We start from the raw sequence: 23696 nt of genomic DNA, 5'->3' as shown, positions 1-23696 counted from the left end.
CCCAATATTACTGGAAATCTAGAGTTACACGTATCATTAGAAATCATGATTTAAAAACGTGACTTACGAGCCCACCCCATACTTATGTGTAATACATATCATCATACTGTGTACGCATTCCAAAATTGTCTCAAATCGTTCACAGAATCGTCGTAATTCGTATCACTATTTCGCTTGATTTCGAAACCAGATATTGTTTATTTTTATGACATTTTTTTTTAGATTTATATTTTAAAGAATAATATCTCATTGGCTTCATTTTATATATGAAGAAATCTTGTTGAACTTATTCGTTACACTAGAGAATAAATTTCTCAAATAAGTTTGAGATTTAATTTAATTTAATTTAATTTGGGAAACAAAACATAGGTGGTTATTTGAGAAACATTTAACTCAAAAATATATTATAAATATATCCGTGAAACAGTGTATTATTATTATTTTTTTTTTTTTTTTTATCGTAGGATTAATATTAATCTTGTTATTACGTTGTTACTGAACATGTAAGAAACAGAACTACTATTATCTCCGTTGCAGTGCGTAACACATCCTCTATAAATGAAAATATTTCCGATTAATAATTTTCCCAGTACTTAGCAATAATTTCCAATCGGTTCCTTTTTTTAAAGAAATTTTTTTCCTAATTATGCATTAACCAATTAATTTGTGTATTTATGGTTTATTGGCATTAAAAGTTAAAGTAAAACTTAAGTCACCGACAACTTTTATTATGCATTAAAAATTATATTTAGCTTACGTGTGGTCTAACGATAACAGTTTTATTTATACATCAAAAACGTGAATAATATTAATATAATTTTCTGTGTTTAAAAATAAAATAATTTAGAATGCGATTCAGGTGAAACTCGATCACAAAAAAAAAAATTAAAAAAGGAAGAAGAAGAAAAAAATAGTAACCATTTAGCCAAATTAGAAATAATGTAGTATGGTAATTAAGTTACTCTTACTATAATTTATAAAAATTATTGGTATTTTGAACGTATTTACGTTATTGGTCTTTAATTTTTTAAAGGACAATGACAAAAGTGATAAATGATAAATAAGTGATAAGTGATAAATGATAAAGTCAGTATTATAAAGAGTAAAGCTTTAAAATATGCTCTCAGCACTTTTTGTAGACGGTTTTAGTTAAAATTTAATATTGAAACAATCATTTTTACTGTTTTGTTTACATACTATACAAACTTAACATAAACTTGCAAACTTTAAGTTGATAAGCTATATAAAATATTTATGACTATTAAAAAGTTATAAATACATTAATTTATGTATGTACGACTTTGTATAATATTATAACCTTCTGCAACATGAAATAAATCTATATATATATTTAAAACTAATTTTATTTCACAATATATATGTAAATAAATTATACTTAAACTCAAGTATGTATATTGAACATATATTTACGCATACGTACAGCATATCAGTATATTAACATTTTTTATTATAAATAATAATAATAAAATTCAACTGTGTTTACTTAACATTAGATAATCCATAGAAAATTATATGACTTACATATAAATTAATTAAATATTTTTTGAAAAAAAAATTCCAAAAAATTTTCTCTGAACTTATACTATTTCTTCCCAAAATATATTTTGTATTATTTCTAAATACTAATGGCGGAACTACATATAGATAAAGGTGTGATTTCACACAAGCCTCAGCATGAGAGGGGCCTCCAACGATTTAACTTAGAAAATTATGAACATTAAATTTTAAAAAATTTAAATTAAACTAAAAACCTCATAAAAGTTTATTTTTAGTTTTTAGTCTTCCATGTATTTTTTTAAGTAAATCATTGCATAATTAGTTATGGAAGTTCAGATGAATAGTAATCTAACATGATAAATTAGTTATTAGATCTTAACTTAGTATAATATGAAGATAGGTAGGTATTTATGCATTTATTCGTATTAAATTAAATATCCGAGAAAAAAAAGGAGTTATAACTGTACGAATGCAGAATAATAATTTTAGCACATGAATAAATTATCTGTTGTAATTTGTATCCTGATAACATTTAATTTGGTAAACCAATCAAATCGAATTTTTTAAAAGATTATTTGCTTTTGAGTTCGAAACATCTAGTGTTTTTGATATAACTAAATTGTTAGTCGTTGAAAATAATAATCTTATAACAAGCTTCCCGGAATTAGTAAAGGCATTTTATTTATTTTTCACTTTACCATCAATTGTAACCAGTGCTGAGAGATCGTTTTTAAAGCTGAAGCCAATAATAAGCTACCTCAGAAAAAACTATGTCTCAAACACGTCTAAGTGGTTTAGCTATGATATCTATTGAAAACGAACGTGCAAAAAAATTAAATATGTCGGCATTGATCAATACTTTTGCATAAAACCAAAACCAAAAAAATATATTCACAACTTAATTTCAATATTTATTTTCTTATCAATATATTCAAAGTACATGAAAATACTTATATTATATATGAATTAAAGAATAAAGATGTTACGTGAGATAAACAAAATTCTTAGTTTTTTTTTTTTTCTAAATTCTATCTTAGCGATTCTCCACGAAAATTATTTACACCGGCCTCCAAGAATTTAGTTCCACCACTGAAAAGTACAATTACATAATTTATAACCTGAAAATTCCCGATTTATTTTTTCTTTCTTAAATTCAGATTTGATTGGTTTTTGATATTCTGATATTAAATATATAAGTAATTTCTATATAAACGACTCAAATGCATAACTTTTTTATACCATGCAAGGAAAATAATATTTTGTCATAACCAAGGATTTGGAAATTTAATATTCAAATTAAAAAAATAAATCAAATAACCTCTAACTCAACCATTAAAATTTTATATTTGATACATACTATTTATTCGTATTATACCTATATCTATTCTACATTTTTACTGACCGTATATTATTGATCAAATAGATAATAACTTTTTTTATCATGTTTTAACTTAAACACATTAGATAATTTGTATGTTGAATATGATTATCATTTATTTTTACTCTTACTAAATTTACTTTCATGCAATCTCACATTTATAAATTATCTACAAATTAATTAATGAAAGAATAAATTATTTATTTTTTATAATTTGCATCATAAAATATAATTAATGATAATATTATTAAAACTATATCTTATTACTACTTATTACTTAAATTAAAGTTTTGTAAATAATTTAAAAGTTTAAACGTTTTCGATATTTTATATACATTCAAAATATAACGAACTTCTAATGAATTAAACGTATGACTGAATTTATACACTTTTATAAACTATTAAATCTTTACAAACAATGAAAAAGTGTTAATTATTCAAAAAAATAATTAAAATAAATTCTTTGTGTATGTATATGATAATTACAGTACAATTTTAAAGTTTATTAACATTTATAATATATATGTTTATACATTTATAATATATGCATACTTTTATTAAAAAAACACGGAAACATAGTGATAATAATTCACATTGTATAGTTAAAACATACAAATTCAAGTTATTTTATCTACCATGAACTGAGCAAATATTACTTAACAAACTTGAAAGTCATATTTATATTGAAAAAAATATTTTTTTTTTCACAAGTATAGTAAATTGTGTCAAAAACAAACATGGTTAACACTTCTTTTACAATAATGTCAAATACACATTTTTTTAAAATTATTAAAACTGTAAAGCAATTTTATTGAATTCCATTACAGTATAATCAACTATATTCTTACATTGTTATTCATTTGAGTTAGGTATACTAATTAAATTGTACAGCAATTTAATATTTGTAATAATTTTTACCTTCAATTAGTATATTATATTTGATGTGTTATAAAACCTATCTTGATTTACCTAAGCATTTCATAAAATTTATAATTTCTCTTTTATTTTTTATTATATAATTATCTGTAAGTATAATATAGTAAGTAAGTACAATATAATGATACCAATTTTGATATTGAGAATAAATAACAAGAATAATTAAAAGTGCAAAAAATACGCTCTGTGAAATAATTCTTAGAAAGAGAACATGACGGTATGTTATGTGAATCCCTATTACCTAAAGTTTTCTTTATTATTATGTCTAGAGGAATTACCTAATATTTGTGAAGTATTAATGGTCAAGTTGAAATTTATGTGGTTGTGATTTTTTTTTTTTTTTTTATGATTGGGAGAAACTGTTTTTGTATAAAAAGATTTTATTTTTCAAAGTGATAACAGTAACCCATCTTTGTATTTGTACACACACACACCAATGACGAATGTCTGCAAACATTTTGAGTTAGATAGTTTGGCTGTGACTTAAGTTTAATTGTATAGTATGCCAATGAAACATTCTCACGCGTGAAAAACTGTATAAATTGTACTTTTTGTTGTTTATAATAATTTTAAATATAATGGAGGCCTTTGTGTAGGGGAACTCTCATGTTTTCCGTTAACTATTTAAGGGAATTCGTATAAGGCGTTTGTAATAACTATTTTTAAGTAGGTAAATTTACGTCTTCTGAGACTGAAGTAATACTTTGCTAATGAATGTTGGAATGTATTTTACGTACACATAGTAAAATGTATCTTAATCATTTACATGGTATATCTGGTTATTCTATTTGATGAATTAGGCCTATAACAATAATAATAATTATTATAACAATAGTAGTATGTAACTGGGTAATTACGAGATTCACGATATCCTACTGACAGGGAGAAAGAGAATATCATTGTTATATACCAATATACTATGACTATACTTTTAATATTATTGAATAAACCATAAATTAAAATTTTGAATATGAAATCGGCTATGTGTGACTTCCTCGAAGACCGAAGGTTAATAGAATGTTATTGGTAGGTATTTTAATATCCTCAAAGTGGTATCATTGATTTTAGTTATACAAGCATGAGTTAAATAAGATTTAAGTAAAAGTAATGTCTAAGTCATAAGTAATGTGTTTGGGTTATCATTCCGGGTTCATTTAAGTTTATAGAAAATAACTCGGAATACCATGGAATTTAATTGTAAGTCCGAGCGGTGAATTTCAATGAAAAATCCCTCAGTAACATTATAACGTTGTTTTTGATTGTTTAACAATATTTAGCCTAGGCACTATTTAAGGTTTTTAATAGGTCGTGGGACGTACCTTCTAATGACAGTAACTGTTTTTATTAAATTTTAATTACACAATGATAATGTATTTTCATTAAAATATAGTAATTACGAATGTGTAGATTCATTATATATAATGGTTAACAGGCCACTATTCCTGTGAAATTAAGACCTTTTTATATTACATTGTGTTTGTATAATGACTTCGAATAAACCCACCAAGAGCCAATTATGAATCTTATATACAATTTAATTAAAAAAAAAAAAATGTAACTATTTGTTTGCGGTTAAAATATTATATAGTAATTTGTTATTGATTGATTTTTTTTTTTTTTTTGGAAAATGCAATCATCCGTCATACGTCTAAGGTGATCACTGTTTTGTTTTATCTTTATTTAAACAATAGAATGGAGATATAGTAAATTATTTCAACACTAAATAATTTATTACATATAAATATATTTATATAATGTTTTTCTATAATTTTTATATTATGTACAGGTAATTACAATATTATATTCGAATAAAAATTAACATTTTAAGTTATTTTTTGGATCTTAGTTATAGTAATTTACAGATATCGTTATCAGTATCGTTCTACTCACGGTACTCTTATTATAATAGTATGATATCTTCTTGTAAATGATTTATTTATTTTTTTTAAAAAGATTTTATTTACTATTTAACTCAACAATTACATTAAATATATAAATTATTATATTATTTTCTTATTATATGGCCTACTATTTTTTTTTTTTTTTTACAAAATATAGTTTAATAAAGTATCCCAGTTTATTTGTTTAATTATGATTGATTAAACAGTTTTCATTGTTTATTTCTTTATTTGTTTAAATTGTCAATTGAGATTGGGACCCAGAACTGAGTAATGGTTTGATTGTTTTGTATTTAGTATTTACATTAAATTATTTACAATAAATATTTAATATATTATATTATAAACGTGCATTGAAACTGTTGTTCTTTATATATCAATTTATATCTGGTTTAAAATGCAGTTTGATATTTTCATAAGTGTATTATATTGTTACGGTACAAAATTATGACTGAATTTTAGATAAATATCGCGTTCATTCGATAATGTTCGATAATACTTCGATAATGTTAACACGTCGTTATTCTATCGAATATTATTACTGTTGCTAATTTATTTATGGCACGTCTATAAAGTGCACGCGCACAAATGTCTATATTTTTCACTGCACATTATATATATATATATATATATATATATGTTTAATTTTCTTTAACGTTTTTCTTGGTGTTCACTGGTGTATTAAATGTGTAAAATACCACTGTATTAGTTATGCACACGAACAAAAATTTCTCAAATTCATACGTGGGGGCTTAAGCGCATGCATCAATAGCCTTTTTATCCAACAACAACCACCTCAAGTACTTGGATCATGCCCAAACAACTTATGTTTGGTGCACGCCAACCGTGCCTATTCGTCAGCGCGTGTTCAAAGGTCGTTTCGCAATGCTCCCCCGGGTACAATTTTATGTATACATGTCTGTCCGGTTCAGAAACCTATTTGAACAATACAAACGCAGACGCATTATCCATATATTACGACATCTAGGAAAAAAATCCTAACGGTGACGCATTTTTTCTTTTTTTTTTTCATTCATCCGCGAACTAATAGCTAGCCCATTGGACTTTTTTTCGCTCATGACCTGCTCTTTATTTTAACATTTCTACCGTTTATTACGTATATATATATATATATATATATATAAATATAAGAATATCTATAGGGGACAAAAATAAAAATAAATAAATATAAAAAGGTCAAGTTTTTGCGATATTCTTTGTTCGTATTTGCGAGCCCGGCTCGCTGTTGTACACAGGATAGATATATAATGTATAAAGAGAAACCACCCCGTTTAATTGCTTTTTGGATTTTTTTTCAGGCATTTAGATCATTCGTTCAACCGGAAACAATACGGTAGGAGGAGCACAGCAATCCGAAGTTTTATTGTATTTGCCGTTATTAACGTCGAAACCGCGGATTCTGCCATTTCTTTTCCATCCGTTTGATTCTCTTTCTCTCTTTCTCTCTCTTCCTTTCGGACATAATAACAATATTAATTTAACTGGTCGTATGCAATATTATTGTAAAACAAATGTATGATATTCGACTATATACGGAACAATGTTCGCATATAATGTTGTATAGTCACCAGACGGGACTTATTTACTCGCGATCAAGATTTCCGTTTTCATTCCACCCGCCGATGTCTGTGATCCACGACAAACACTGTATTATTAGGTCGGTAAACAGCTGAACGTCGTCAAGGTTGGATTTTTTTCCCGTTTATTCATTATTCTCTAAACTGGGTTTTTTGCTAGTTTTTTACGGTTACAATTCTTTTCTGAACGGTTCAAACTGACCGTATCTTAAATAATCAATCTTGTATCAGACGGTCGAAATTTGGTTTTCTTCTTTTCCGTTCTTCTTGCCGCCACATCGAATGTCTCTATCAAATAATGTATACATTGGACGGACGGAAACGACGTGACGACGACCGTCTCGTGTATGTACTCAATCAACGCGACCGTGTACATGCACAATAGGATCACATCGTATCGGAATGATAGACGTTTTTAAGCGATCAGTGCATTTACAGCTGAGAGGCAATTTATTTATTCCGTCCGCGCGACGCGAGAGATTGACACACAGTGGTCACCGCTATTAATATTGTATTCTGTATACAGTTACACGTAACAGAGCAATAAACATTGTACGAGTCGCACGGGCGCACACCTCTCATAAAACAATAACAATAATAATAACATACGCCTGTTAGCTTAGTATCGTTAAACGATAAATATGAAATCAAGATATATTATTATAATATCAAAACGAACGGCGATTTTTCATATTGTTTATTAGCCATTAATTTCTGATGAACCGATATCTATGTATAAATGCTTATTGTATTTTACCGTTAACTACACGTTGTTATTTTTTTTCTATTTTTTATCATACTGAGTATTTTAATAATATAATATTTTATTATATTGATTTTAAATCTAATTATGGATGCCATACTGCAGACGATACAATGTTTCATAAAATTATAACATGCAGTAGAGATTAAGGCGTTGCGGTCACATTCGATTCACGTCCGAACACAGTAGCAACATTTAATTTAAGATTTTTTCAATCCCATCTTAAGACCCATAGGAAAACCAAATGTACACATCTTATTGTTGTTTTTCTGAAAGTTTTATAAATTATTAGTATAGTTTTGAAAAATGTTAAAATTTAATTGCCGGCTGTTTGATAAATGTATTACCATTTTGCTATATCAGTGTGTTTATCCTATAAAATGTACGTTATTAATAGCAACTTATAATATTGTACGCATTGTTTTTAAGGAATGAATTATTATAACAATTTTAATGTATGTATTGAAAAATAAAAGTTTACAGTTTACTATAATCTATGTGTTCGGAATATAAATGTCAAGTTTACCCTTTCACATATCTTCACACACTATTCCGTGAGCGTGTTTATTAACTAAAAATATTCTAAAAAAAAAAAACACAAATTAATAATTATTTATGTATTTGTTTGTTTTAAAATTGTATTTTATATTATATATTAGAGTCTTTATTATATCAGTATATTCTATTATACATCTTTTATACATCATAATTTAGTGCGTATATAATTATTAGTATTAATTCTACATGACTTTATAGCTGTAAAACATTAAAAAATTTAAATAAAAAATTTTTATTTTTAAAAACTTTGTAAAAATACCATTTTTATATTTTAAATAACGAACGAATAACATATTTTTTTAACTCTAAAAATACAGGTTTCAGTTTAAAAAATATCATTTTTGATTACATTTTGTTTTCCCGCTAATTTTTTTAAATAAATTTTGTTAATGAATCATATATAAATATAAATATTTGCTTATTAAATAATATTATGTCTTTTTACTTTTATTTTCAGAGAGTACAAGTGTGCTTGTTTTTCCGGGTTTTCTGGTGATAACTGTGGATACGGACCAATTTGCCATCCTAACAATACGGATTCGTGTGAAAATGGTGGAACTTGCCGGTAAATATATGTATAATGTATTTGCTATAGTTGTTTAAGCAGAAAATAATATATAAAACTTATATAAACTATAAGTATCTATTAGAGTTCTCGAATTTTAACATGAGTTAAGATCACGTGGTCACGTGTTTTTTTGTTTATGTGTACTTGAATTTAAAAATTCGTAAATTTAATTCACCTGTAATTAATTAGTAAATTATGAATATTTACTTCACATATACTTAAAACAAAAACCAATGACTAAAAAATAAAAATATTTATACCTACTATTCTAAAAATATATGTTTCATAAGCAGTATTATCGCAAAATGATGAGATGGATGGATTAATGTATGCACAGAACAAGAACATGGACATTTTACGAACAGTGCGAATTTTGTTGAACGAACCGATAATAATAAAATTTCAAACGTAATGATAAACCAGAGATTTAATAATAAAATTCACAGACTCACGTTATGTTAAATTCACGTAAATTGATTTTACGTGATTGTTACCTACGTTAATTTTATTTTCATATAAATCCTTGAATTTAACTACACGTGAAATAGAGACCTGTTGTGTCTACTCATATTATTTGAAAAAAATACTCAGTTATATTATATTATGTTCGATGAATAATGAAAATACGTTGAGTTAGTTATTTATAGAAATTTACTTTTTTTTTTTTATATTCAAAGAAGGGTAAATACAATCTGTGCTACATTCCCAATAAGAAAATATAATAGAATTAAAAATATTAATAGCAAGAAAATTACTGAGGAAGAATATAATCAGTGATATAACCCCCAAATTATGATATTCTATAATATATATTAAATGTGTTTGTACGTAATCTGCTCAATTAAAATTTAATTTTAATTTAGTAATTTAGTTGTTCTTATACATATATTATATATTTATTTAAATATTTTATAAAATATAATGATGTGTACTTTAAATGACGAATTAGAGTACTAAGAAGGGTTAAAGACAGAAAATTATAATATTTGGTAACGCGGAGTTCACCGCTAAAATATACGAACAATTCATTTAATCTGCAAAATATTTTTAAGTAAAAATAATTATACCATTATAAGGCTACCTAAATAAGTATTTTTTCGTTTATAGAAACATTTAAAATAAATGAATTTTCGATTTTAACAACGGTTTATAAAAACTTAACAGATAAAAAAAAAAAATCGGTAAAATGTACTTTCATCTCTAAAGTTTATCAGGTAAATTTATAGAGCTCACTTCTCTAGTCATTTGACTGTTTTCCCACAATCCATGTATATCTTCTTATTTATGCCAAATTGATTTTTAACTCATTTTTAAAACTTGTCATCACCACCATTGATTTACACTGAAGACTTTATTAAATTAACGGCCTATTGATAAATGTATGGATTTGGTACAGGTATATTGACTGCTGAATACTGAAGCTAGACATATAACGGGGATTACAATGAATTGAATTCATTTTACAATTTTGTTTCTATTGTAACGTAGGTTCGTCGTTTGGCATCCCATATTTTACGTCAAACCCGGTACAATTCCATAATATATGATTTTACAGATATATTTCATTTACTTTGTAGGTTATATGTCAATTTGTTTAACAATATGCTTTGTACATGGCCGCGTGTAATTTTTTTTTTTTTTTTGGCATTGTACATGTGAAAAAGTGACACCATGAAAATATATGCGTGACAAACGTTTTAGCCTTTTCTTAATGCTGTATCTTCTTTGGTTGTTTCTTGTCAATACTATAGTCCAATTTCCATTTTAAAATAGAGTGTTTTAAGTTTAAATAAAACGACTTTCTTTGCCTTCAATTTTTTTCTTTCCATTTTATATTGGTTTTCTTTTTATATGTTTTCTTATTTTTTTGTAAACCTTTAATACCCTCAATAGTTTGTTTACAATTGATGTAGACACTTTTGATTTATTAATTAAAAAAAACTTTCATTTGATTTATGTTGTATAGGTGTTACAAAGGAAATACATTTAAATAGACCTTTTTTTTTTTTTTTTTTTTGCGAAAGCGAAAAGTATTCAAGATTTCTGTCATCTACATTCTTCCCGAATATTTTGAATATTTTATTTAATAAAAGTCAAGATAAAATAAAATCAATTTTAAACCTTACAAAAACTACTATCGATGTTTAATTATAACTTCAACAAAATCAAAATTTCTTATTTGCTTACCAAAACTGATATTTTTGTATTAATTTTGGTCACTTGTTTATTAAAATTTACAGAGAGATGGTTAAACAAAGTTTCGTTGTATGGGCAAATAAAAAAACAAAATCGTTGTTTTTTAAATCCTATTATGAATCAAATTGTACAATATTTATTTTTCGATATTAGGAGCAACAGAAAAACGTAATTTCACTTCCCTGATTCACCTATAAAATAAATTTGTAAAAACATTAGCCAAATGGTAAAATTGGTATTAAAATTAAAATGTCGGTATAATATTTCCATGTTTAATTTGTTAGACCAAATGATGTCATCTGAAAATCCAAATAATACCCACGATGTTATCCTCATGAGAACAATTTTACAGACTTTATATTGGTTCCGATGAATTGGATCTTCAATGTCTTTCAAAAAAATATTTCCCTCTTGAACAACGAAGACCTGAATGTATGATATTTGATAATTGTCATTTATTGATTATAGTGGAATGTTTTTAAACAATTGAAAAATTGATTACGATTTTCAACGAAATTTTCCAATAATCCCACAATTCTCTTCTGCTTATTCAATGAAATTATACTGGCACCAAGTCATCTCTTGTCCTGATCTTCGTACTGTATATCTTACCGAATTGTATTGAAGTCCTCTTTCAATAAATAAAATGAGAAACAAGTAGATAATGTGTGTACGTTTTTAAAAGTTTCGGTGTACAGTTTATTGTTGCCGAGGTAATAATAAAAATTTTTTATGAACTAACTCCACCACCGTCTGTTTTCTTAAATTCAGCGCTTCTATTATATTTCAAATGTAATACATAGGTTCCTCAACATACAGAAAATTTCTTGAAAATTTATTTATTTTACAAAGATTAAAAAAAACGTCGAATGTCGCAATGAGAGGAGAAGATAGTCGCTCTTGGAATTTATTTTCAGTTAAATAGACACATTCACAATTTTTTAAGTACACACTGAGGTGTGTGACGGTAATGTTCCTTTCCGTTTTTTGGGTTTTTATAGTAAAAAATACTCGTTTGGGCCTTATCAGATGTACCGATAATTTCCTTTCCTTTTTTTCGCGACAAATGGTAAGCTATGTCCTTCTTCTGGTTAATCTAATTCTAAATAAAATTTCATAAAAATCGGTGAAGTAGTTTCGTAGTCTATCAGACACAAACCGCCGAACACGTCATGTATTATTATTATATTAACTGTAAAAAATGTTTGAATTATTCATTAGACTTTCTAAAAATTTTTTTTCATACAAACATTGTCTAGAGACAATTGTGAAGACGAAAAAAAAAAAAAAGAGCAAGACGTTCACATATTATTAACTTACATACATGAGGAAATTCATTTAAATACAGGTTGTCCTAGTAAGATTCGACAAATGCAATAACTTTTTTTCTGCTTATTGTTTTTAATTTTTTTTTTTTTTTCAATAAATATTTAAGTGCTGTCCTACAATAAAATTGCATAAAAAAGGTTTTTTTTTTTTTGATTTTTAAAACTCAAATTTGGAAATGTAAAATTTAATTCTACAATTTGAAAAAACATCAAAAATAGCCATTTGTAAACAGGATTTTTAAAAAAATATTGGTGTTTAAAAATCTAATAAAGGTAGATCCGTTAACTGTCTATGATTTATTAAAAGTTTTGAAAAATCTAACAGTATTATTGTATATCACATAATTATTATAACCTATATTATAACATTTATAACATAATGGCTGATCAAAATTTAATTTATTCCAAGATGTTTGTTATAATTTGTAGCTATTTCTTACTATGATTAATTATAAATTTATAATTATCATTATAACCACAAGTAATTAACATAGGTACGTAATGTATGAATAACCAATATAACCAAATAACCTTAAAATTTAAATTTGCTAATTTATAATCGAAATAAATTTTTACAGATATATTTTTTATTTTTAATATAATTAGTATATATAATATCACTTAAATCTTTTGGATTACAATTTTTTTTTTTCTACAATATTTTGTAGTATTTATTTAATCACTAAAATATATTAAGATTTACAAAAGTATCCTGCATAATGCAACCCGTCAGTAAATGCTATTATATTTTTAGTTGGTTAAGTGAATGTGGTCAATTTTGTAAAAAAATCAAATTGATTAATGTCAGAAATATAATCTATAAAGATAGAGGAGAGGGGTCTTTAAAAAATTAGAATCAAGCAATTAATAAAAAAAATAATTGAAAATTTTAATAATGAGCACATATAAGAGAAAAGGTGGGTCAAAACACTTGGGATCTTTCCAATTGACATAGTCGTAACTTATTTAATCTTGCTTACATTTCTAAACAATAATTATAACATTGTTAAGTTCACAAGTTGTCAGCTTATAATTGTATATCTTATTAAATTGTACCAATATGTATACAAATGTTTAATAAAACAGTTTTTACAAATGTTTTTATTTTTGCTTTTGTTTTATTTTTTAATATTTTTTTAAATACCCCTATTATCTATGAGTGATTATAATTGTTGAAGTAAATACATGTTAACGGTATGAGTATAAATATAATTAGATATTAAATGACAGTTAAATTAAAATCGGTAACTACAATTCCTTGTAGTTAATAATCCATTAATAAATAAGAATATGCCGCACGCTATTTTATTCAATTTGTTATTGTACATTCACAATAATCGGATTGATATTTAAAATAATACATTTTAATTTGAATAAACATTTGTTTATTACTTTGAGCACTGAAAGTTATTTTATTTGTCGATTTATCCTGGGACCTCTGTATATAGATATATGAAATTATTATTCATCAAACCCTAGACTAGTATTAGCTACGAGTAATTTATATTTATTTATTCCGTATGACGTGATAATATATATTTATTAATAAATTATAATCCAAAGAGTAGTTAAATCTTGAAACTATGCTTAGTTCACTGTCTCATAAATTCCCTTTAAATAGTTTAAACTTAATTACTATACATGTTTACATAAGAGTTAAAAAAATAATCAAGCTCTTTCATGAATATATTAGTAATAGTTTGTTTACTAGTGAACACATATGGAACATTATTTTTACAGTTGAATCAACTCATTGGTGTAACATAAATTATAATTTAAACAAATGAAAAACAGAATTCCAATTAGATTACGTTCATAGTTCTGCTTACCATGAACAATGCAACTTAAAAAAAAAAAAAAAATGACACAGCGTATTCATAGATCTTCTAATATATAATCTAATTGAAAACTATATTCAAATAATTATAATTAAATTTACCTAATTACATTGTTCTATTTATACACATGTATTTCTAGACAATTTTGTGTTTATCATCCAAAGATGTACCGCAAATTCGTCTCGTTTGACAAAATATTATTTAAATAAAATGTTGTTAAATTTAATTGTTTCAATTGTATATAATCAAATAGAAATAAATAAAAATTTGCCATTCAGGGAGTTTTAATTTATGTAGTTTCTATTTTTTCGACTTATAAATATTTTTTTAACGGCCATTATGAACGTTTCAATTTCAAGTACTCATTGTATTATCAATTTTCCATCGTTTGAAAATCATGTGTTACACTATTTGCACACTTTTTCCTTAGAATATATTTATGCACAGTATTTTTAAAGAAAAACTCTGCCATTGTAAAATCTTTCAATAGTTATTTCGTTGGGTTCAGAACGTAAAAGTTTTTTTTTCGGAAAGTTTCAGATATTCTTTATTATGCTTGTTAGTCAGGGTAAAAAGTTTTACATTTACTGTGTACCTTTAGTGTGTATAACAAGCACCTGTTTAACTGTGCATTCCATCTTTGTCACATTTACTAAAATTAAAATCCATACACAGAGACATCAGGGACAACATCTTTGGTTCTCACACATTCACCTAAACATCTATCGCTATAGACGTTCCGTATTATTCTATTATCGATCTGGTGACACTATATTAAATACGTGCACAGTGCCTCATATGAATAGTATAACGTATGATCTACTACCAATACTTATATTTGCCCAGCGAACTTTATTAGGGAATACAATTCAAATCTTCTAGTCTGATTGATAATACACCATAATGGTGATCATAATATGTATACGGGAGAGAGAAATGGCAAACAGGACGAACGGCTTTATATAAATGAACGTTCATTTATAACATCGTCTTGTTTTCCTGCCGTTAGGTTCTACGATAATCTTTTGCTTGCCTATCGTTTTTTTTTCTTTCTATGCAATAACCTGGAAGTGATGACAATGGATGGTGGAAATATTCACCTGAGCAAGCATTAATGCTCGTTTTCCTCCAATTTTCTTCGTTTTAGAGGTGCCTTTACGCATGATCAATAGCCGACATGAAAATCGTTTCACAGCTTCACGAAAAAAAATTTTCAATATTTGAAACAGTGGTATAGTTTAAAATTGGTAATTTTATGTGTCACTAACTATATATAAAAAACGTAAAATAAAATCATGTTACATACCACTTATATTATATGCAATACAAAAAAATTACGTGGACCGGAATAATTTGATTTTTTCTATTCTTGATTTATGAACGTGTAACATCTCCAAATACTTTCATTAAGATATTATTAAAAACTACACATTTTCCCAATAATAATGTTGTATTATTATTTTTTTTTTTACCTACTACTTCTGAAATAAAATTAAATTAAAAATAATATTAAATATTTTTAAATTAAATTAGTTCATTATTTTTAAATGTGATTTTCAATTGTCTTATTAAATTATATAATTATTTGATTAATGCATGGTTTATAAAACATTTAATAAAAAACTGTTTTTTTCGTTAAAAAAATATAAAAATAAATTAAATTTAGTTCAATATTATTAAATAAATATTGAATTAATTCAATAAAATTGACAGATGAAGTCTGTTAGGACAGATAAACTTTCTCGAAGATTATTAATCATAGGTTTATTCAATTTAAAAAAAAACTAAAAATTATTGTTCTGTAAATGAATATTGGATATAAATACCGAAATATTAATGATAAGATAGGCAATAGAAAATTAATTTAAATTTCATACAATGGTTTCAGAATAATACGAATCTAAGGTATAATTATTTCACGTTATAGATTTTAATTATTTATTAATTTTCTTAATCATTTCATTTATTGCTGTCATGTTATAACTATGGCACAATGAACACGTTTCATCTGCTATAGATAACGTAAAAACGAAGCCATGATTAAGCAATTTATGTACAAATAATGTTAACTTGTATAGTTATAAAATATTGGGAACTAAAATTGTTTAAATTAAAATATCTATATTAATTAAATTGCAGTAAGTTTATATTTTGTTTTGTTTAACAGTGATGCTATTGATTTTACCGTAACAGTGTATTTTTTCTTAGTACAATTAGTAAATTACTTCACATATTTTCTAAATAAGAAATCAATTATATTTGACAATACTTAAGATGAGGTTTTTTTATTAACCATCCAGTTAACTAAAAATTGCATCCGTAGAAGAAAATAAACAGCAGAACCTTACGAAATTCTAGTTTTTTTAAAAATCTTGACATTTTTTTATTTTTATTATACCAAGCTTTTAAATACATTATAATCACATAATAATTATCCACACCGACATATGTGAGTATACTAAATATACTATAGTATTCATATCTTGTCTTGGCTATTGATTTTTTCTCAATCTTATTTTGAGAATCTATACATAAACATTATAATACTAGTAGCTAATATGTATAAATAAAATATTTAACAATATAAAATGAATTATTTTACACAAATATCAAATTAATTTATATGTTCAGTAAAAATATTTTAAAACTAAAACGATTGAAGTAAGATTCGTTCGCCGCACCTATTTTGTAATTTTGTCACCTACTGTCAGCTAACAGATATAAATAGTCTTATACATAATTATCGTAAATCAAAAATAATTAAAAAATAAACGGGAGATTTTAAAAAAATTATATGTTTAATTAGTTAAACATAAAACACTTTAGATTCTGAAGTATTATGTGTTCAGTTCTAAAGATTGTAATAATGTTTAAAGATGTTTAACGTTTATATAACTATTATAATTTTCTATATTCTATGTATTATTTTAAAATTTATTATTTAATTAACTTCTGTATATTAATATAATAGTCAAAAATGTATACGAAAAAGTGAAAAATTCAAATTCCTAATTAAGTAGGTGACCATATATTTTTCTCTTTGTTTTAAAAAAAAATATAAGCTTGTAATTTTATATTATATCAGCTATCAAATTATTCAAATATTTGAACATAGCTATCGATATAATTTCAAACGGTTACCTTCTGAGAATTATTTAAAAAATAATGAAATAAATATCTAAAAAAGAAGTATTACAAAAAAAAAAAAAAAAATACGAGAATCCTGTATGTTTGGGTTTTAAATATTTACAGTGGAGTATGATATTCAAGACATATTTCCAGAATTTATTTATTTTATTTTATTTTATCTATTTAATCTAGGTATAGAAATATTTCCTTAAAACAATAATAAATAGCAAGATGTATTCCATTTGAAGAATTTATACATTATGTATTTACTATCCGGTGGCGCTTATGCTATAAAGTGTTTTAAAAAGAACGCAGGATTTAAATCTGCTTTAAATTAAATTTATTTCTTTTATAAAAACCTAAAAAATATATCATTCTCTTCAGGAAAAATTAAGGTTTAACAGTGAAAAACAATATCGGATGTATTACCCTCCCTACTAATCCTATGGGTGATTATTATTTTCATAAAATTTACCATCACACGATCACACATTGCCATCAAGTTCGTTGAGGACACGACGAATTTCTTGTTTAAGTTCTAAGACATTTCGAACTTTCTTCTGGTAAACTCGTGACTTAATGTATCCCTATAAGAAGAAATCACACGGCGTCAAGACGCAAGAACGTGGTGGATAGCTTTGACTACGCAACGAGATTAGTCTGTTCGGGAACTTCTCACGCAGCAGAGGGATTGTTCTCATGAAGTGTAACAAGTTGTGCAGTCTTGTTGTAACTATACAAGAATACCTACTGAGCCCAGTAATTTTATTTGGACCAAATGAACATAAAAATGTTTGGTTTCAACTTTGTCACACTTCAAGAAAAACAATCACTCTGTTGCGTGAGAAGTTCCTGGACAGATTAATCTCGTTGCGTGGAGACCAAAGCTATCCACTTCGATCTTGCGTCTTGATGCCGTGTGATTTTTTTTTTTTTTATAGGGATACACTAAGTCACGAATTTACCAGAACAAAGTTCAAAATGTCTTGGAACTTAAACAAGAAATTCGTCGTGTCCTCAACGAACTTTATGTGCAATGTGTGATCAAGTGAAGATAAAATTTATGAAAAGAATAATTACTTATAGGGCTAATATCGATGGTAATATGCCCGATATTGTTTTTCACTGTTAAACTTTAACTTCTTCAGAAGAAAATGAAATATTTGTTAGATTTTTTTAAAAGAAATAAATTTAATTTGTAACAGATTTAAATTCTGCGTTATTTTTGAGATACCTTATATTAGGGGTTAAGGTAAATTTATTAAAGGAGAGGGTTGTTTTTAATGTATTGGCTCTGGTGGTATGTTGTTTGAAAGGACTTGACACAAGACGTAGCCAATGGGCAATTACGGCTTATTCATGCACTAAATATACCGTGTCCAATTATGCAGTACTATGTGGTTGTAGACAGACGTGTGATTTACTCGTAAATTTTATTACATTGTGTTATAATTTATTTTAGTATAAAGTTAATTTAAGCCTAATCGGTTATCAAATATCATTTACATAATATAAAATTAAAACATTAAAAACAATATTACTAGTGTTATTTAAATCACATTGAACTATTAGTCTACATTAATTACTTTGTTGGCGTGTGAATAATTTAATCAACCAATTAAAAAATATATTTTTCGCACATGAGTACGTAGTGCCATTTATTTTTAAATGTTTTTAAATGTAGGTACTTGAGTCGACACTTAATAGATTTAAATCACATTTGATGGGTTCGGAATTTTTTTGGTAGACGCGATTTATAGTAATGGACTGACATCGGACCTCTTCACGTGTAACGATGCAGAATTTGGACGCTGTGGGAATTATCCGAAACTTAAGCTTTTTAAATGCTCAGTATTTACGACGCTGTTGACAAGTCACATAAATCATCGCGCGTTTAAAGTTTATTTATTATTATTTTTTATATTTTTGATGGAGGAAAATGTATTATTTCTCTCCCTGCACCACCACAAGCCGATTTGACGGTGAAAATATTCAATGGCCCGTTTTTGATATCTCCTTCAAAAACCAAAACGACCACTCGATGTTGCGAGAATCCTTTTTTTTAGCTTATGTTTTTTAATGACGACACTTAGGATATTAATGATTTTGCAGAGAACCTGTGCATCAGCGGCAGACCTCTCTCCCCCCAAGCTCTTTGAGTCGCGATCGTACAGTTTAATAAAATAAATTGTATTACCTGACTGCGATCACGGAGGGTGGACAGGGGTAAATAATATAGAGTTGAAATAATAAACAAAATAAAAAAAAACCCACGAGTTGTTTATTCAAATTAGGCCGAAAATAGCATTAGTTCATATATAAGTGTGATAAACGAGCTACGTAGACCGTTGACAGGCCCTATGTTACAGGATAAATAGTCGAGAAGTTAAATTAATAGGGTTCTCTAAAATATTTATAATATATGTGTGTGTGCTTTCAGACATGTCGGCCGATCGATAGCGATATGTAACTGTCCAATCGGATTCACAGGCGGTAAATGCGAAGTACCCGTGGTCAATGTCACTACTGGTGAGTAAAACGATACCAATAACTATTATGGACAGTATTGCAATTATGATCGTAACTACATTATGACAATCTTATTTTTTCCCGTGCCTTCACGTAAATACATGCGTGTACATGAAGCTCACTAAAACTAATATAATGCATACAAACGCTACAAATGAATACTATCTTTAATTTACATCAGTTACACAATCATAGTTATAGTACGGATGTATGTTACAATAAAAAAAGAAAAAGTTATCCATTAATGTAGGTTGTTTGGAATAACGTATGTGTGCATAATTTACGATCATAATTCGCCTGTATCTTATGTCCGTTATTCTATTGATTTGGTTCTGAGATGGGTTGAATGTGGTTGGTTCGATGTTTTTACACTGTAAATATAGCATTGATAAATATTTTAATATTATGACTAGAGCTTGGATGTTAATTTCCTAAAATTTCATAAAAATGTGCATTATAAAATTTTAAAATATGCAATTATAAGCCATAAAATGTATTAAATATACCTATTTTTTAAACAAATAAATGCAAAAAAAATAGTTAATATTAATTCAAAAATTATATATACTCTTTTGAGAGTAAAACACAAAGATAATAATTATGAAAAAATATTACAGTATTAATTCGATCTATTAAAGTTAAATATAATATAGGTTAAGCAATTTTAGTACCATGATTACTCTTAACAACAATAATTTAGCTGATATTTTCAAATATGAGCAACCTTCGATGATCCGACAATAACTTTTTGTAGACTGAAAATGACACAATTAATGGTAATTATTGATAATTTCTAATAATATGGACAATTTTTAGTATTACACTTATCATTTATAAAATATATGCTACTTAATCTAGAACCAATCGATATATGGATTTATATGCTCAACAATTTCAAATATCCAAAAATATGCAAATATGCTAAATAAGTTTTCAATCAAATTTATATCATGTAAGGGTATAATTCTGGTTGCCAAAAATATGCCAAGTCATACGAATTCGAGCTCTAATTATAACTATGAATGAACGTGTTAGTTGAATTTAAGCCGATTTTAATATAATGTTATTTATCAATCATTGGTCAATATGGTTGAAAATACCGACTAAGTCCAAACAAGTTTTCAAAGCAGGACATTCAAAACGAATAATTTATCAAAATTATTATACTCTCTCTTATAAATTTAAATATAATGTACATCATGTTTTTATTTTTATTTTTCAATTTGGTTTTGTTTACAAAATCAATTGTCAAAATACTATTTGTATACATATTTATACGTGTAACTTATTCTAATTATATTTATTATAAATCTGATGGATTTTTTAATGTATTTTCTAAACTTAGGATTCTACATCACATCAGTTTTAACATATTCATCCCCTAAACCATTAACTCGTCAGTCATGGGGCCAACATGTGTTATAACCATTGAAAGCAAGATAAAGTTAGCAATGGTAACATTAAAATAAACACTTGATGTTTTCTTTTATTTGAATGTAAATTTTGTACGGTTTTACTGTAATGGGTGATAATTAAAATATTTATTTAGAATTTTTACTAGAATTTTACTAGAATGATGATATAAAAATAAATTATCACATTTATATTTCCCTATACATTTTCAAATAATAATATTTATTTGTTATAAAAACGATTTCTTCCAAAGTATGTGTTTACTGATGATCGAGATCGAACGAAAATATTTCGAGTAAACATTACCTAAAAATACTCCGATAATACCATCATTGTATACATAATAATGAATTATTTTATAGAGTTGTCTATGAATTTTGTGAAATCGAAAGTTTTAATAATTTCAATAACATTAAATTATATGTAATAAGTATTAATTTAACAGATCAACTATTCGGCAGTTGTTTCACTTAATAAATACAAATGTTACTGATTTATTGGAAAAGCATAATGCTAATAAAAAAAACCGTCTCATAACAAAGTATTAATTCCTCAACTTATAATGTAAACTTAATTAATTATTTAATTAAACGTTTAAAATATTTTATTGAATTTATGGTATTTATTATTTTTTCGTTTTAGATCACATAAGAATACGGTTTTATTATTCTATATACAATATGTTCTACAATAAAGGTAACATGAAATATTTCGAACGCATGACCTTATATGCGATTCGGGTTTTTTTTTAATGCATAAAGGACATAAAATTACATTTATTTTCGATAAATATTAATTTTTAAAAAAAAATTCTGCGCATGCACAACAAAATAATTTTTTTTTATTGGCACACCCCATTTTTGAGTTCAAATTTGAACTATGTGGATTTTTTCAATCAACATTGACCTATAAAGATTTTTGCTGTATCTTAAAAATTGACTGATTGATAATGAGTTAAATTTTTGATTTATTAATTTGATTTATTTATTATGTAACATTTGTATTTATCGTATTTTTCAATAGTCTAAGAGTTTTACAAATTTTTAAATGATTTCCTATGAATTTTTCTTAAAAATTAAGTGTACTGTCATAAGTACAAGTAATATACATTACTTTTACAGAAATTTTGACTCACCTTCGCATAACAAATTAATTGTTACTAATTATAACTGTATAACTATGTCGTTTTAATTAAGTGCAAAAATTGCATTTGCACAAGGAGCGTTCTTGAGTTCTTCCATCCATATTGTGACAATATATATATATTTTTGTCATTATACTCCATACAGAAAACATAGATCGATTAAAACTTAATTTAGTTATACAGATATAGACTTCGTGAATACCAAACAATTAAAAAAAAAAAATTCTTACAGCCTTATTATAATTCGATTTTGTTTTCTGGAAAAGTTCTTAAATTTTCCATGATAATTTAATATTTTTAAGAGTAACTATTTATTAAACATCTTATCGAGAAATAACGGATAACAACGTATTTTATGCATTCACATTATGAATTTTTTATTAAAACTGTAAACAATATATATATGGCTTTACTTCTGTTAATCAATTAACAGCTTGAGTTAAGATGTTCGCATAGTTTCAAATGAATTCCACCTTATTTTCAAACAAACCATATACAAAAAAAAATCAAAATTAAGTACTAGTAACTATTAAATTTATATTAAATAGTAAGTATGTAATTTCATTATTATTGTATGCATTAAGTGACATTAAAAAAATAAATAAAAAAATACTTTCTCGATTCTAACGGATATAATAATAAAAATCACGTATTCAAAAGAAATATTTTTTAAAATAATTTAATTCAGATTTTTTACATAAGGTACATACACTACAAATAGTTTTTTTATACGATAAATTACGCATTTCTATGGTGGTTGTTGTATTTATGTTTGTTCGAAATACATAAAAATAACTATTCAATTGTATATAAATCGTACAATATAAATTTATCTTCCTAAATAGTAGTCGACAACTTTAAAAACCTTTATTGTTTTTGAAAAACTTCAGAATAAAATGTTA

General features: G+C 25.8%; 1 protein-coding gene across 1 annotated transcript in view; it reads left to right on the top strand.

Annotated features, from left to right (window-relative positions):
- The window catches only part of LOC112679303, a 264484-nt gene that overhangs the window by 114555 nt on the left and 126233 nt on the right, over positions 1-23696 (top strand). Inside the window, exons 5-6 of the mRNA XM_025549052.1 lie at positions 9107-9214; positions 20149-20237. Of these exons, the coding sequence (XP_025404837.1) occupies positions 9107-9214; positions 20149-20237 (197 nt within the window). The remainder of the gene's footprint in view (positions 1-9106; positions 9215-20148; positions 20238-23696) is intronic.

The sequence above is a fragment of the Sipha flava genome, unplaced genomic scaffold (genome assembly GCF_003268045.1).
Source record: "Sipha flava isolate LNK unplaced genomic scaffold, YSA_version1 134_pilon_pilon, whole genome shotgun sequence".
NCBI classification, from domain to species: Eukaryota; Metazoa; Arthropoda; class Insecta; order Hemiptera; family Aphididae; genus Sipha; species Sipha flava.
This window is presented reverse-complemented; position numbering and strand designations above follow the sequence as displayed.